The sequence below is a fragment of the Emys orbicularis genome, chromosome 2 (genome assembly GCF_028017835.1).
Source record: "Emys orbicularis isolate rEmyOrb1 chromosome 2, rEmyOrb1.hap1, whole genome shotgun sequence".
Classification (NCBI taxonomy): domain Eukaryota; kingdom Metazoa; phylum Chordata; order Testudines; family Emydidae; genus Emys; species Emys orbicularis.
The window spans coordinates 27,579,960-27,598,505 of NC_088684.1; the positions used below are offsets into that span (position 1 = coordinate 27,579,960).

Below are 18,546 nucleotides of genomic sequence, written 5' to 3' on the forward strand. Positions count from 1 at the left end.
GTGGAAAGATTACCACCTCCAGTGATGAGCAGGTGGTTCAATCTCTATGCGCATTTAGCACTTAGTCTCTTTGCTGAGACTGCGAATAAACGTTTCTGTCATTGTGACTATGTTTTTGTCATATGGACACTTGCCCACTAGCAACTAAATTAATACTACTAGATTCATTTTATTGTGGGACACTACGCAGCCAATAGATGATGACTTTCAGTCACTTCCAACATGGGCTGGATTTGAACCACTGAGCTGGTATCTAATTACCAGTCCCTTTAAGCCATACAGTTCCCAGCAATGTGGAATATATATTAATTTATAAAAAAAAATTAAAGCGTTTTTTTTGCTACACAACATCTCCAGCTAGATTTCAGCATCTGTTTTACATTCTTGGGTAAAACTGACATCTGAGGCAATTTAATGTGATAGCACAATCTCTTTGCGTGTGTGTGTGTGTGCGCGCGCGCGCGCAAGAAAGAGAGAGAAAGAGATGTAGCACTTCTTAGGCTTGACTGAAGTACAGAATAGCTTGCTGCCATTCTTGGTATAGTGCCCAGTGATGGTTGCATGTGAATATAAAATAGGCATAATAATGTTTTTAAGTAAAAGCAACATTGTGAATGCATAATTTAGGAAGGAAAACCTTTGTTTTGTTTTGTTTTGCAGATGTACAGATCAGCTCTCAAAATGTCTTCTGTGTCTTCCGTGCATCTTCTAAGACAATTGCATTAGCCGTCCTGCTAGTTGACTAATAGAATTAATAATTGTAAAAAGCACTCTAAAGCCACATGCCTTATGAAGTCAATGCTGGGTATGATTTTACAAGTATGTGATCCATTTTTTCAAGTGAAAATGTTAACTGAAAAAGTTCTTGGCACACAATAAAACATTGTGCAATCTGTTATTTGTCTTAGAGATAATAATTTGAGTGGCTATATTCTTCCTGTATCTAACTTAAGACTTGCTAGTGGATGGTTTCCTTGATTTAGAAGTACTGCAAATGTGCTTTTATTTACATAATATGTCTTTCTGAAAAATGATAGTGATGGAATTCCAGCAACAGGAAAAGTATCATTTCTTTTCTAAGGGTTCTCTAGAATAAATACCAACCATGTAAATCACAGAATATTAAAAAGAAAAAAAATCTTACATGCAGCTTGAGAACAATTTCTATTTATATGAACATTTTCATATTTTTTATGACTATAAAATACAGCATGGAAAATTCCCTTAAGCAGAAGTATTCGGTGTTGCCTACATATGCACATGGCCCCACAGACATGGAAGCTGAGATTGAACACAGGACATCTATATCTGGAGTCCTATCTAGTAAGGCTGCATGCAGCCCCAATTTTCTTGGCGCTCTTGCATGGGTGGGGATTTTTTTAGAATGTCTTTCATTTTGTCTCCCTCCAAGATAACAAGGCCCCAAACTCTCATTTTCTACCCATAGAACCAGTTGCAAAAACATGAAAAAACAGAAATTCAGCCCTGTTTAATTTTGACCTAAAAAAACACCATGATGTTCTCTTATTAAACCTCTGGCTCCTTCTTACCTAACACAATTGATGTTCCTTTTTAATTTGCCCATGGGTTTCAGTGGAAGTGTGATTATTTTACAGATCGTTTAGATTGTGTAAGCAGGTGCCAAGCAAACATGGATTTAGAAAGACACCTAGCAGAGACCCTGATCTTGCAAATCATATAAGCATATGTGTAACCATCAACATGTGAGAAGTCCCATAGAACAACAGTAATACCATTAGTCAATGGGACTACCCAGATGCTTCAAGTTGGGCACATGCTTACATGTTTTGTGGGGTTGGGGCTGTCTTGCTTAACCTGTCCTCGCTGTATCAAGAAGTCTTTCTGTTGTTACAGTCCTGACTAGTGACTGACTTAATTGTTCAGGTGTTATTTATTTATTTTTTCAGCACATGTATGCATTGGCAGTTGTGATCTAGTTGAAAGAGGAGAAGGCATTTGGTTCACAGGCATGTTTGCTTACTAAAATAAGGAATTGCACTAGAGTGTTAAGAAACCAATTAAGACCACACGGAATGTCTGTATGTGTGTAATGAGTTAGCACTGCAAGTCAATGCAGTCTCCTTGCAGACAATGCTGCCTGTGGATCAGCTCAACTGCAAAGACACCAGAATCCTAGGCACAAGAGGGACACTTTCCATGAGAAATTGTCTTTTTTTCTCAATGTAGGACACACTGCCCTTTCATGTGGAGCAGATATAAATAGAAGGAAGTACAGATGCTGATTCCTTTATTTTACCCTCTGGCCCCAGCCCCCCTTCACTAGGTATTGTTTTGAGAAGATCATCCTACACTCTAGGAGGTCTGGATATGGCACCATTTGAAAAACATCAGCACTGCTCTCAAAATTGCCAGGGGCCCCTCTGCTCACAGAAAGATATAATGTAGCACTCACAGTAACTGTTGGCCTGGGAACCGATGATCAAGTTTGAGTCTCAGGCTTGGATCTCATGTATGATAGTGCAGTCTGCTGCCACTAGACCACACACCATTTGGCAGGGGGAAAACAACCACCATTGTGTGCAGCACTGGCAAAAAGAAGACCATAGAAAATACTGTAGAACTTCTGTCTTCTACACATAGTCAGTGTGTGAACACAGATTGATCAAAGCAGCTGATGATGAGCATCCTAATCCAGAGCCCAAAAATGCACAGTCAAGAAAGTATCAGCTTAAAAAAAAATCCTCAATGGTAATCACAATTGCCTATGTAGTGCATCTGCAGTTGGGCATCCTACCTATATATATCAGTCACCATTCTTTCAGACCATTCCCTTTTCAGTTAGCAATAAGTCATCAATGTTGACCTCTTACATTCTGTCTGGTCCCAGTTTCCATATATAGACCTGGGAGGTATGTCTTCCTACTTGGCAGTACTGGTAATGCCTGAAGTTAAGGTTCAACAGATATACAGAAAAACATTCAGATGGTTAGACCTACTTCACCTCCAGGTGTTTCCTGGATAGACCTGTAATCAAGCAAAACAGTGAAGTAAAATTTATGGATTCAGTTTTGTAAAACTTTACTCACATTTGTAGTTCTTCTGAAGTCTGGCTCTCCCTATGTGGCACATAGGACTACTTGCATGAGTAATAGTTTTCAGGACTGGAGTCTAGTATTTCACTTTAATCTAGGCTGCAGTTTACATGGGTACAAAGGGGAAGCTTTTGCTAAGAAGCAGCAGATATCTGTTTAGGAAAGATAACTTTCCTAAAACCTCAAAGTAACTTGCTCACCTAAATCGGATACCTTTATAATAGCCTGTTCAAGTACTCCTAGCTATGTGTGGTAGACATATTTCTGTTAAACTTCACTTTGTCTAGTTGTGCAATGTATTCACATTAGATCACAAAGGCTCCTCCCCTCACCCCTTAGTATACTAAAATGATTTTCAAGAACGCATTCTTTAAAATTCCTACTGACTTTAACTGACCACTATTTTCAGAAAAGGTAATGACACCTTTAATTCACTTACTCTGATGGAAGTTAGATTTTCACAGATTTTAAAGGAATTTTTGTAATTGAGTGCATTCGCAATGTGGCCAGTTTTTTTTGTATGTTTCCATTTTGCCACATAGACTAGCTAAAATCTGTCTGACAAAAACTGTTTCTTCAGGTTTTATGTATCTATATATTTTAGAATGCTGAAAAAATGCCAGGGTTACAATCTACTCTATAGTTCAAATAATTCCATAATTTTTTGTCTCTCTATTTTGGCAGATATGGTCCGGAAAAAGAATCCCCCTCTAAGAAACATTGCTAGTGAAGGTGAGGTACAGATCCTTGAGTCTACAGGTACAGAAAACGAAGAGTCTGGAAGGAAAAAAGAATTTTCTGCAGATCAGATGCAAGAAAATACTGACCAGAGTGATGCTGCAGAGCTAAACAACAAGGAGGATCTTTGCCTGCATATCCAAGAGCCATCTTCCAGCATTAAAAAAGACTTAAAAAGCTCAGTGCTGAGTGAAAAGGCTGGCTTCAATTATGAAAGCCACAATAAGGGAGGAAATGTTCCGTCCTTTCCTCATGATGAGGTGACAGACAGAAATATGCTGGCTTTCTCATCTCCAGCTGTTGGGGGAATCTGTGAGCCCTTGAAGTCTCCTCTAAGATCAGATGCAGATGACACCCAAGATGTGGTCTTCACTCCATCAGGAGATCCAGTGGAGACAGACAAAGAGCATCAGACGTCGCCAAAAGCTACAGATGAAACAGTGCAAGTGCAAAGCGGTCAAACTGATGGCCAAGGCTCAAGTCCGGTCCCCATGGCCTCAAAAAACCCACAAGTGCCTTCAGATGGGGGTTTAAGGCCGAACAAATCAAAAGCAGATTTGTCAGCAAACGATAACCCAGATACGGCGCCTCTGTCTCCAGAGCTTCAGGACTTCAAATGCAACATCTGTGGTTATGGTTACTATGGGAACGACCCCACAGATCTCATCAAACACTTCCGCAAGTACCACCTAGGACTGCACAACCGTACCCGGCAGGATGCGGAGCTTGACACTAAAATTTTGGCTCTCCACAACATGGTGCAGTTCAGCCACTCCAAAGACTTCCAGAAAGTCAACCGCACTGTGCTTTCAGGAGTGCTGCAGGACATCAATTCCCAAAGACCTGTCTTACTAAACGGGACTTATGATGTGCAGGTTTGTATCTTCCATATCCCTACGCCGCCTCCTCAGACACATGCTTCTTGCAAAGAAATAAATTGGGAATGGGATAGGCACCCTAGGTGATTATAAAGCAACTCCTACTTCCTCAGCATAATCCAACATAATTTAAGTATCTCATGTAGCCTGCTTAAACCACAGGAATGCTTAGATCCATTCAGGCTTATTGTATTCAGTGTTTTATTTACCCATTGGTTGCTATAAATTATCAAAATTGTTACGCCAATGTGGGGACAGGATATATTAAGTCAGTATTTTTGGAGGTTCACTGTAAATCTGGTTGAGTAGTAATTGGCTTTTCAGTCATAGGCTTTCTTGTATGTAATTTAGTCTTTGTGATAATGAATAGTAAAAGATTTTAGTTGGCAAACAGGCAGCTTAGAGTAATCGTGTCTGAAAGCTTCTCTATAGCAGAGAGAGAAAAGAAAACAGAAAATAATTGTTTAAAATGGACCAGATGGACACTAGACTGTAGCTGCAAATTAAAAGGAACTACAGGTCTGTGGCTGTTGGCTGCTGGGAGTCAAATCTTTGCTTATTGATCTTGCAGTATTTAGAGAACAGAAAGTGGGACTCTAAAGTGATCTAGTGCTAGAGCAACAGGGTTATATTTCTGCACAATGGGAAACCAAGATCGGGCTGTAAAAATAGCAGTCAATAATAATATTCACACTGCAGTTCAAATTAAGATGAATATAAAGGTTGAGCTATTGTCTCAGCTAATAATTTTTTTGATCTAATTTTTAGTATTGATGCTACTGCATTGTCCAATATGAAGGATAAAAATTGTACATTCTTACCATAAAGAATGGATTTAAAAGATTGTCTCATGTTGTCCACTATGTTAGTTATTTGAACCTAGACAGAGATATTAATGTTAACATTTCCTTAGTGTAAAACCCCGATAATCTTAAAATAATCTACATTTTACTGATTTAAAAAAAAAAATATTTTAACCCCCTTTATGAATGATCTGTGATGAGCACTAGAAGGCCTGTATACTCTTCGACCTACAAATTCACTTTGGAATAAAAATCATTTGAATCAGTTAGGAACAGAGATCACAAGTAAAATGAGTTCAAATGTCAACCCAATTTCAGGAGCATGTTTACATCAGACATGATGCACTGACCTGGTACTAATTACCAGACAAAATTCCAAGAAACATTAAAAAAGAGAGAGAGAAAGAGACAGAAGTACAGGTAGTAGAAATATTTAGTAATACCTGCAGAGACTACTGTCGTTACAAGGAGACAATTCAGATAGGAGGTCAAAATGGCAAACATCTCACCTTAAGGAATACTTAGAAACAGGACCACTACTCAAGCACTTGTAGCTTTTTAAGCTACTTAACTTTTTTTCCTCTCACTTTGTGAAATTCTAGAAAATCTTTTTATGGAGCAGCAAATCAAATCAAGATAGTTATTATGCTTAAAAGCTACAGTCTTTGAACTGCTGTCTTATTAAAAGATCACGTCACTGTCTTGTGTCAGACGCTCTCTCCTGTCAAACTGTGATTAGAAAGCAAATACGTGATTTAGATAAAAGAGGATAGATGTGAATAATGTCAATGTGAAATGATGGTTTATAATTAGTATGTAATATGATGTTAATACCTGGATTTTCTGCTATAGTTTCAGTTTGCTGACTCTGGGGACAGCATCTTAGAGCAACTGATCCATGCTGTCAGAAATACGTTCACACAGGGACAGCTAAGGCATACAGGACGGAGGAATTTGAGTTTCTAAACACACTTTCATTTTCCCCAAACAATTATTTCGTTAGGTCCTTGGTTATTTATAGAAAAGTTTATGCTTGATGAGAGTGAGCTGGACACTTTTCCTATGCAGTATTTTCAGAAATAAAACAGATGTGTGAGCTATCTCAGTTTGAACTGATAGAACTAGAAGTAAAACAGCTGAACCTAGACTATACTTGTCTACTAAGCCCTGGTAGTAAGATATTGCAGGAAAGACAAAAAGCGATAGGAAACAGCACATAGATAATCAGTTAAGATCAGTCTTTTCTCAGACCAGAAACATGTTCTAAAATGGAACAGACAGCCTATACAATGCTGCCGATTTTAAAGGAAGAATTGGATCTGGAAACTTAACTTTTTAAAGAGTGCTAATTTTCTCTGCCCAATTTGGAAAGAGAAGATTAAATAAGCCTCTGTGCCAAATACTATACTTCATCACTTGCACATGCACCAGATGTTGATGCAGAACATGTCAGAAGATATGTAACTGATTAATATTTTCATGCCTCACAATTCTGAACAGCTTTGCTACATTCATAAACATACTAAAAGGACATCTGAAATTCCCCTTTGCACCCACACGTTGGTGTTGCTACCATGTCTGTTTCACAAGGACTTGGGAAAATGTTGAAGTCTAATACAAGAGAATGGAATTGTATTAATTAGAGCTTGAATGCCGTTTTATTGGAAATTGGTTGTCAGTCAAAGACTCCTACATTCTAAGAAAGAGGAACTGCATATGAATAGTAGTAGTTCATCAAAACAATCTTCTTAAAATTCTGATATGGTCTGAAGAAAAAACAACAAACCCCTCTGTAATCAAAATTAATTTGAAATGCTAGTGAAATGGGATTAAGGGCTGATTTATTGATGCAACTGCACTTAACAAACTGTTTTGTTATTGTTAGGATGGAGGTAGTTAGGGATTTATGATGTTTTAGGCAAGGAAGATGAGGACAGAAGCTAGAGGGTGGGTATTAGCACAGCCTCACATATTTGATCTGGTTCATGGTGATTAGTCAGGCTTTGTGCTATATGAAAGTTTCACCAGTGGAGCTTGCTACTGACTCTTGGACTCTGTGTATATAAGGCCTATTGAGAAAAATCAGTAAACAAAAACAAACAAAAAACAAACATCCTCCTCTTCCCCCCCCCACACACCATAGAAAAAGGAAAGAGAATAGAGAAAAATCCAGTATCAGTTTTTAGACTGATAAGGACTAGGTTTGCAAGGACTTGTGGGGGGAAAAAAAAATCAAATCTGTTTTGAAACATACCACACGAGCGACACCTGCCTCTGTGCAACCTTTTAGAAATATGTTTTTATTATTCTACTTTCATCCCCAAAATACAGGTGCACATATGGCTTCAAGTCCAGGTACACAAACTCCTTTATTATTTCTTGTAAAACAGTGATTTTGAGAAGTAAGGATGTACAGCTCTACCTCGATATAACGCTGTCCTCGGGAGCCAAAAAATCTTACCGCGTAATAGGTGAAACTGCGCTATATTGAACTTGCTTTGATCCACCGGAGTGCGCAGCCCTGCCCCCCCCCCCACCCCGAAGCACTGCTTTACCGCTTTATATCAGAATTCGTGTTATATCGGGTAGCGTTATATCGAGGTAGAGGTGTACATAATTCAGACCATAGAACCTTGTGGTCTTACTGCTGTGTAGGCTTTGATTTATCTAGAATATTTAATGAAGGGGAAGATGTCTTTGTTTTCTTTATAGACGAGATGTACTTTGGATAGGCAATTTTTACATGCTTTGTCTACCCCCCACCCCCGTTTTCTTTAGTTCATTGAGATACATCTGGTTTTATAGGATTGGGTACATTCTGTTGAGCAGTTTCTGGGAGGTTAATCCAGTATGGATTTTAGAAAACATTTGTTAGCACATTGCTGTTTTGCCAGACAAGTGCCTTATCAGCTTTATGCTGTTATCCGAGTGATATCTTGCCATGAGATAAATGGAGTGCTCAGTTTTGCTGATTTCCATTTCATTAATTTCTCCTCTAATTTTGCTAATCTTCACTAGACTTGATAGCCATTTTGTACTTGTTCCATAGCTCTGCAAGCATGTGGGGAATTTATCCAGCTTTAGTCTGTTTAGTTTTTTTAGTGGATATTACCACTAAACACAGCTCTGACTGAGGAGGCAAGTTTCATTGGTTAATAAGAAGCTGTTGAAAGTGTTCCCTAATTGTTATCTGATGCACCCAGAAGAAGCATTCTGTTGTGTGACCATCCTACAGACTAATCAGAGGCTGGGAGCAGACCAGTTTCTCACATTAAAGGTATGTGGTGTGATTAGGGATTAAGTCAGTGCTGTCGTAACTAGGATTCAATCCAGTAGGAACCAGTAGCTCTATTATTAATAATCTCTTCTATTCTATTCTCCACTTTTAAATGTCATTAATAGACTGATTAGGTGGGGATCTGTGGAGTTAAGAGCAAGAGGACTTGATCAGTTTGTGGGGATATAAATGTAACTGACATCCCTACTGATCATTATGGCTTCCACTAGTAGCTTTTGCAGTTTTCACAAAGGAATCTTTACAAATGTGTTCAGAATCTATACTGGAGGCATAAATAACTACAGTGATCACACTTGTGTTAGTAGCATAGTTCACTTTCAAGAGGAATCTGCCTTCTGATTCTGATACTTGTTATTAGCATTTAAAGAGTAAATAATAATGATTAAAGCATCTGCATTTTTGTGGATGTGAATGATGAGCAGAATACATTGCTTAACTGACCCCTTTTCAAATTCATCTTGCTCATTAGGTGAGCTACCTGTAAAATCACTAATTTTATGTTGCTTGTTGATATCAGTTAATGAAAACTTTCATTTAACTGGATTTTAACATTCTCTTGTGTTTAGAGAAACTGATCTACATTTGATTTTGTTGGGTTTATTGGCATTTAGCTCAGTTATTCCAAAACCAGACTCTAAAATATGGAAGTGGTACTTTGTTCATTGGTCTGGTTAAGAATTGCTAAGCATGAGTGTGTCCTGGTATGCTGTTTCCAGGAGCAAATTCTGTACAAACTCATATACGTTATCGCCTTTGGATATCCCCCCACAACTCTAATATTTGATTATTGACTGTGAAATCTTAGCTTCCAGCTGGATAAGAGTTCTTTGTGCACTCATTAGCTTCTTCGTTTCTTTTCACTTTGTGATCTCCTGTTTCGCTAACGTGCATCTTGGTAGCCCTATAGTATCAGTTGAACTGATTCAGTTTCACATGAATGACGAAACTGATACTTTCGTTTCTCCCGTTTGAAAGATTAGGTTTGCCTAAAAATATTGCACATAGGTTAGAACTGAAAATAGTCACTTTTGGCCTGATACTGCAATGAGTTCTGTGCAGATGGTCCCAGCAACCATGTGGAAATCTGTTGATTCAAATGGCACTTTGCACAGGTGCCAGGGATCTCACCGCAAAGAACTTGTTGCATGGTTGGGGTCTTTCTCTGACAGCTGAATGGCATGACGCTGAAATGTGCTCTAATTGGATCTGGGTGCACTGAACACCTCAAGTATATGTCCAGAACACAACAGAGGTTGACTCTGATGAATCTACTGTTCTCCATAGTTGCCGTAGAAGCCAGTGGGCCTTTCTCTTCCTTCCCTAGTGTCCTCTGTTAGAATTCTTTTTGTCCAGGTCTGGCTGGCACCCCATATCTCCCATTGCATTTCAGTAATTTGATTTATTCCATGAGAGTCAGAATAAATCTAGAATGAGTCCAAATGAACAGTAGGCTGAAGTGGAGCAGCAGTCTGGTATGTCAACTTACTGTGCATATTATCTGGGAATATTGATTCCCTCTGTATTTAGTTTCCAACAGTCATGACATTAGGTTTTCAAAGGATGACCCCACGTAGGTTAGCCACAGTTCATCACCATGAACAGAACAAGTGACGTATTAGTTATTTTCTTGAGATGTAATACAAAATATTGTATTTGTGCATATAAATAAGCACTTGGTAACATTGACATAGTGTAATATTAAAAAAAAAATTCTCCTGTTGATACACAGTTACCTACACAGATAGACCTGTCGAAGTCAATTGGACTGCTCTTGTGAGTGCTCACTCATACGAGTTAAGGTCTTGCCAGTCTGGTTCAGAATGTTTGCATCTTCAAAACACATACCCAGTATTAGCTCAAATGGAATGTCTGCATTTACTAGGCTATCTACTGGGAGCTTTCTAAATAGATAGTGCTTAAGAAAGTAAATTCTAAAAATGATTATTTTGATCTAAAATAGCTATACGTTCCAGAACTGCCAGACCTTGAGACATTGTGCCCCAAAGTAAGATGCAGTCTAAACTCATATCTTTATGATCCTCTCAGTCTTTGTCAGTCAAAGCATTTGAGGACAAATTACACCAGCTATAGAACAGATATTTAGATCAGCATTTTTACTTCAAACAAAGGTTATTGTTACAGTCATAGAAAAGTGCTATAGATTGGAGTATCATTTTCAGTGTTCTGGGACAGGCTCTGTTAACGTCTCTCCTTTTTTGATGTATTGCTTGCATTTTAGTCTTTATGCTAGTGATCGCCAGTGGTGTATTATGTCTGTTGATGAAGAGAGCTGGTAAAAGTTATAAAAATAAAGGAGACACTTAAATATAAGATGAAAGGACAAAAACAAAAAATAAACCAAAAAGAAGAAGAAAAGCACAGAAAATAAAGTTTTCTAAAATTATGGGGCCAGATCCTTCATTGGTGTAAATCAGTGTAGCTACATTGAAGTTAATGGGGCTGTGTTAACTTACAACAGCCAAAGATCTGTCCCATAATTTAAAATATATTTTAAGGGTATGAAGAATGGCATTGTGTGTTATATTTTCTCTGGTGTTAAGTATTGGTGTACAGTACTTTAAATACAAACCAAGTTCCTGATTCTAAGAGTTTCTGAGTGCCACTGGTTTCCATTGTTTTAACAGAATCTGGCCTGATGGCCTTAAATTAAAAACTATTGTGGTTCTGTCGCCTTTTTTTTTTTTTTTTTTTTGAAACAAAAGGCTTGATCTTACTATCTTTTAAAGTCCGTGCCAAATCTCCCATTGACTTTAATAGGAATGGAATGAATCCTGAGAAGAGCATGCTTATTTCAAGTGACTGTGACCCCCATAGGTACTTGCTGAAGATATGCAAATAACACAGAAAGCTTGGGGACTACATTGGCTCTTTGCATTGCTAACACAGCTCGATTCTTCCTGCACATGCATTAATAGCTGTTTAGTGCATAATTCAAAGGGTAGATATACCCTAAAGATTCTCCCATGTTGTGAGAGGTAGTTCTTCCTATCAGAGTTTAAGGAACTGGTAGTGTGGTTTTATAGAAACAAGCATTAAGCCAAGAATCTGTCCTGGCCTGCATGACATGAAGAACTTCATAAGTGTGGGTTTGTTAAAATGTTCTGGATGCTATATTGTGCAAAAGCAACTGGATAAACAGGAGCATTAGAAAATATTTTAGGATTAGAAGATTAAAAGTAATTGGCAAATGGAAAACTGGATAGTACAGGGGATTGGTAAGGGATCTACAGCCTTTCACCTCCTGGTTAGTGACTGAAATGTGACCCAGGTAATCAAAAATGAAGACTGATTAATATCTGATGCTCCAACTTCATTGCCTGGTCCAGTTGTAAGTAGACAAAAGTCAGTTTTTGAGAAATCACCATGGCCATGTGCACCCTAATCAACAGTCACACCAGAAGCCAAGGATTTCATGGATGCAGAGGCTGAACTTATACTATCAACCCTTGAGTGTTGAGTTTGAGCCTGTTCTGTGCATGTAGGACATTAGTTCCTACAGGTGAAATTCACTTTCTAAAATAGATAAAGAGAGTAACTGGCAGATACTATGGATTCCTTGGTAGACTGCTGTTCTGTTAAATCAGAAAAATAATCTAAGCCATTTGCCATAATAATGAATTCAGGATTGGATTTGGAAAAGAGAGAAGCAAGTAAAGTTGTGAGGGAGGGTATTCTGGGTCAGGAAAATCAAATAAAAACACCCTCTTAGATTTAAAAGCACTGAAAAAATCTTTATACTCGTCCATAAAAAAGAAACCAAGGGTGCAGGCATCCTATAACAATTAAAAAATGAAAAACAAACAAACAAAAAAACCCCAACCAATCCTCTAAAATTCTAAAAAGGTCATGACATCATCAAGAGTTAGAGACTTAAATAAAGGCAACATAAATTCAAATATCTACCAGAAATGTGTTATAAATAAATTGCCTTTGTAAAGTGCTTTTCAGCTTGATCTAAACATATTAAAAACATGAAATCTCCAAACACTGCCCATCTTTCAGATGGGGAATCTGAGCCACAAAGTGATTAAGTGACTTAGCTAAGGTTGCAAAACCAAGAATGGAACCCTGGAGTTCTGATGCCCACTCCCTTGCTGTAATTATTAGAGTAAGGGGGAGTTAAAAATTCTAAAATACCAGAACACGAAAGAAGGGTGATCCAGTTGTGGTACAGTAACTCCTCACTTAAAGTCGTCCCAGTTAACGTTTCGTTGTTACGTTTCTGATCAATTAAAGAACATGCTCGTTTAAAGTTGCGCAATGCTCCCTTATAACGTAGTTTGGCAGCCACCTGCTTTGTCCACTGCTTGCAGGAAGAGCAGCCCATTGGAGCTAGCTGGTGGGGGCTTGGAACCGGGGTGGACTGGCAGTCCCCCATCAGCTCCCTATTCCCCCAAGTTCCCTGTGCGGCAGCTGCCCAGCAGGCTATCAGTTGCCAGGCAGTTCAGCTGTCCCTCCCCCCACTGCCGTGTGCTGCTCCTGCTCTTTGCCTTGGAGCTGCTCCCGGGAGCCTCCTGCTTGCTGTGCGGGGTGGGGGGTAAGAGGGAGGGCTAATGTCAGGGTGTCCCCCTCCCCCCTGCTCCTGCACTCCGCTTAACCCATTTCCAAAGAGGCTCACGACAGGGCTCAGGACAGAGGGAGCTTGCTGGCAGGAGCTGCTGTCTCAACTTGCTGATCTATTTAAAAAGGAAGTGTACTTAGAGTGGGGTCAGCGTACTTAAAGGGGCAATGCACATCTCTCTCTCTCACACACAGTGTGTGTCTCTGTCTGCCATGCTGTTTCCCCTCCCTCCATTCGTGCTGCTTTGTAAAGTGTGAGGCTACATTAACAACAATGTGTTAACCCTTGAGGGCTCAGCCAATTGCTAGTTCATCATTTAGTAGTAAGGCATTCCCTGGGAAATATCCCACCCTCTGACTTCACCATCTCAACCAAGCTTCACAATCATCATCGCTGTGTGGCAGTATTAAATTTTCTGTTTAAAACGTGTGTGTGTGTGTGTATTATAGATATATAATATAGTCTTTTGTCTGGTGAAAAAAATTTCCCTGGAACCTAACCCCCCCATTAACATTAATTCTTATGGGGAAATTGGATTTGCTTAACATTGTTTCGCTTAAAGTCACATTTTTGAGGAACATAACTACAACGTTAAGTGAGGAGTTACTGTATAAAAGCATGTACAGTAAAAACAAGGCAAAAACCTTTCCCCAGCTACAGGTGATGTTCCATAGAATACCCAGTGAATGCTCTAATTAATTATCTTAATCATGATTTATAAGAGCAAAATAAAGATACAGATGTTTTGCACATCTAATGACAAAATGGTTGAGGCTATATAAACACCTTATTTACTTAAAAACTACCTAGGAATAAATTTTATATTGGAAAAGCCCAGAAGGCCTTTAATATGTTTTGTATACTAAATGTACACAGAGGCTTGTAGATGCTATGGAAGTTAGATCTTGAAGGATTGAGAATACCCAAAAGAGTGAAGAATGCACTTGAAACTGTACTAAGTAGTAATCATCTGTAAGGAACACTGGAGAAACAAGATGGGTGAGGTAATATCTTTTATTGGGCCAACTTCTGTTGGTGAGATAGACAAACTTTCATGCTTACACAGAGCTCTGAAGCTTGTTTTGTTTACCAACAGCAGTTGGTCCAATAAAAGATATTATCTCACACACCTTGTTTCTCCAGTGTTTCTTACACATGGTTACTATCTAGAACAGTTTTAAGTGCATTCTCCACTCTTTCTTTTGGGTAGCCTCAATCCTTCAAGATCTAACATGAGTTAAGTTGTCTCTCTAATAGCCTGGAACCAACACTGCTACAACAACACCGTATTTAAGAAATACTGACATTTAACAAAATCAAGCTTCCTCTTGTCAGCTTCTTTTATATTTTCTGGCTGTTTTTAAGAATAATGGAAAAGAAGCATACATTTAGTTCTACTGAAGAGATGAACTAAATCCCTATGATCATTTTGGTCATAGCCTGTTAGCATGGCCAGTAACTTAAGTCTGAACTCTACTGATAATTATTGACATTCATGAATGAATTAAACTATTAACTAAAAAGAGTTTGGACTTTTAGATGCTTTAGACTAGTGATCCTTACTAGTGGGATTTATTTCAGTTTAATTCATAACAGGCTCAGATCCTCAAAGGTATTTAGGCTTGTAATTTTCATTTAAATCTGTGGCTGAGGTGGGAATGGGACCTGGACTCCTTGGGACTCTCAATTTAGTGCTCTAGTCACTAAACTATTTTTTCCATCCTAAGGAGGGCCTGCTACAGGAGAATGTTGAATGTGAGTCATCCCTCTGTGTATCTGCCTGGGAGCCATAGGTTTGAGGATGTTTTTTTAACCCCGGCCCTGCTCACTCTGCACTCCTGCTTGTGGGAAGAGTAAAGTTGGACTCCACAGCTCGATTAGAACGGCAGAGTTTTAGTGTTGCTTTGTCCTCTTCCTTGTGATTTTTGTGCTGGCAGGGAACATATGGGTTAGAAAGTAAAACACAGAGGGTGTGAGGGGAATGGGAATGAACTGTTGGAGTAAGTACCTGCAGCTAGCCATCGCCTTGGAAATTTCAGAGAAATGTGGATGGGGTATGACTTCTTTCGCCCCCCCCCTGCCTCCTTCTCTCTCTCTCCCCTTTATTCCATTCTCTCTGGAAAAGGAAAGAGAGCAAGAGGAAATATATATATATATATATATATATACACAGAGAGAGAGAGAGAGAGAGAGAGAGAATTTGCTGTCCTTACATAGAGATATGATATGTAACTGAGAAATCTGAAAGTCAAGCCAAGACTTGAGAAGAATGCACGAATCCAAACACTTTGGCAAATGGGTAGGCTTCATCCAAATTTGGCTGGCTGAAAGCTGAGGCAGTTTTAGTTTATACCATTACCACTTTCCTTCAAGTGCTTCTGCTAGCCTTGCTATATGGAAGGTAGTTTCCTTGTTCCTTTACCTGATGACCCTAGCGGAGGCTTTAAATAGGTTTTCTGTGATTGAAAAATGACTTTTGAGTGTAATAACATTAAGATGACCTTATCTTACCTTTCACGTACACCTTCTGCTAATGGGATCCATTATTTTAAATTGTGGCAGGGTACTCAGTGAAACGCCGGTCCAACAATTGGTAATCAGTTACATTCCAGTGTTTTAAAGATTTTTTTCCCCTCTATTGCAATTGGTAAGCACAAGATATACTGTAAATTCTTAATTCTCTTTTATCCTCATGTTGCAGAGAAGGAGATTAACGTGGGACACCAAACTTGCTATGTAGGGCATTAATCAGGATTAGGAAAAGTTACAAAAATATAATCATTTACAGCTACTCTGTTGATATGCTTAATATGTTTTTCCAATGTTCAGAAATAAAAGTAATTAACAGCAAGCAGCAGCTGGACTTATTGTCACTCCTGCTTCCTAACTGATGTCCAAAGAGTGCCTGCAAAGATGGACTTGTTGTCTGTAGGCTCTCTAGATGGACTCCTAAGAATAATGGATGTATTTACTCATAAGAGCCACTTAAGGTAAAGTATTTTGGCTGGTTATTCAGTGCAAGAGCAAAATAAACAAACAAACACTGACTGACTGAATGAGCAAAAACATTGCAACTGAGTTAATCACACACCGAGTGGCTGTTATTTTCTGTTTTCCTTAATTCCTTCAGTGCCCCTTTAAATTAAAGGCAGAGATGTTTCACTGAACATCAGTGAAACTGAACATTTGAAATAACGTGACGGATAAAGACATAATGAACCAAATCCTGTGGAGTAGCTGCAGTTCCTACTGACTTCAGTGGGTCAGGCCCAGCATGTTTTGCCTACAATTTTTGCTATCCTGTTTTTAGCAATAGGAACCAAAGATCCTCTGCAGTAGAGTCAGTCCCCCAAATCTAGCCCCTCCCCAAAGAACTCCTCAGAGCCAGATTCTTAGCCTGAAATTGGGACTCTCAAGCCCCATAGCAATGTTAAATCCTGGTTATACCATGGTGCCTTTCAATATCATGGTTATCTATTTAAATATCTTTGCCAGACACACACAGATTTCATTTCAGCTTATCAGAAAAAAGTTTTAACCAGCTCAATGGAATCATGTTTCTTTAAAACAAGAATCAGAGGCTGAAAAGCATCTTTATACCATGATTTAGCAACCAGTTGACTCACTATACGTGTTTAGTGCTATGGCATACAATGCATAAGCATCTTATACTCCAAGCTAAATAGCTAAAAGGCATTTCTATTATATGCATTTTAAAATGTTTACATTTCATGCTCTTTGTATGTCTGAGTTTTTCCGTATGGTGTGATTCTGAATGAGCGGTGATCACATGCTTGCTCTGTGGCACAGCTGTTGAGGAGGGGAAGAAAAAAATAATTACACCATTTGCCTAATGCATTACAACTGAATCCTGGAGAAAAGCAGTAATTCACTTAACAGTTGGGGGAATGAAAATCTGACCCTGCACGGAGTGTGTCGAAACTTTATACGCCCTCGTTTAAGCCCTTCTCATACAGAAAAATCCAAGGCATGGCACTGCCGCATGGAGGCTTCCACTGACATCTCTGCTTATTAGGAATGGTATACAAAGGGTGAACTGGGTGAAGGGTGGGTGGGTAATTGGTTGCTGAATATTGTGTAATTGTTATAATTCAGGAAAAGAAATAAAGCTGTGATGACATTTTTGTCATGAGAGACTTTTCCCCCTTCCCTCCCCCCTTCCTTTTTTGGCCATCAAACCAGTTGTACAGGAGCAGCAAATCTCTCTATGATGTCACAAGGCAGGTGTGGTGCACTCATGGGAAGGGCAGGACTGCTTGCTATGAGAACAGAGATTTTAATAACATAAGCCTGGAAGCCTTGCTTCCTTCCTTCCTGCAATCCATGTGCTCATAGATCATGAGAACAGTTAAGTAGATCTACCTTTTTTTTTTTTTTTAAATTAGTGATGTCATGGTTTTGGGTGTAGTAAGTTTCTTTCTTTGCTACATGCCATTTTTCTACTGTAATTTTTTCATCCTTATTTTACTGAGTTAGAGCTCTTTATAGGAAAAGAACGGAAGATTTCCTTGGAGAATGTCTGCATTGAGTAATCTTTGAGAAAATTGCCTTTCAGTTCAGACAGCAACCCCCATATTTCTAAAAAGGAGTCTCGGCGGATACTGGATGCTGTTGCAAGAATGCTCTTTATAGGAAGGAGTGGATGTAATCAGGCGCAGTCAACTGAATTTGGTTTTCAAATTTCATTTTTGTGTGTTCAGATTCATAAAACAGTGGTACTCCTTGTGCTGTAATACTGACTTCCACTCCAAATTCTTTGTCATATTGGCAGATCAAGACTGGGGGCCTGATCTTGTATTCCACACTCAGCTAAAATGCTCACAAAAGTCTCCTATTGAGGGATATCTAGATTAGCTTGATTTTAAAGAGGAGGATGGGGCAGTACTTTAGCCTGGTACTTTAGAGAGCTGAGTTCATGTCCCTCCTCTACCACAGACTTCCTGTGTGACGTTGGGTGAGTCACTTAGCCTCTTTGTGCCTCAATTCTCCATCTGTAGAATTGAGATAATAGTACTTCCCTACCTAAAATGGATGTTGTGAGTTAAAGATTGTGATGTGCTCAAATGCAACAATAATGGTGGCCATATAAGTACAGAAGAAAGATAGGAATTGAGTCAAGATATTCAGGTCCAGCTCTGTGAAACTGGGCAAG

The 18,546-nt window shown here is 38.9% G+C and overlaps 1 protein-coding gene across 3 annotated transcripts in view; it reads left to right on the top strand.

The window, feature by feature from the left end:
• The first annotated feature begins 782 nt into the window (after positions 1-782).
• TRPS1 (transcriptional repressor GATA binding 1) overlaps positions 783-18,546 on the top strand; it is a 208,245-nt gene continuing 190,481 nt past the window's right edge. Inside the window, exons 1-2 of one of the 3 annotated variants that reach the window (XM_065399704.1) lie at positions 783-819; positions 3,759-4,687. In XM_065399704.1, the coding sequence (XP_065255776.1) occupies positions 783-819; positions 3,759-4,687 (966 nt within the window). Of the gene's footprint in view, positions 820-1,172; positions 1,324-3,758; positions 4,688-18,546 lie in introns of those variants that run through there. The other 2 variants (XM_065399705.1, XM_065399703.1) reach the window with 2 other exon arrangements.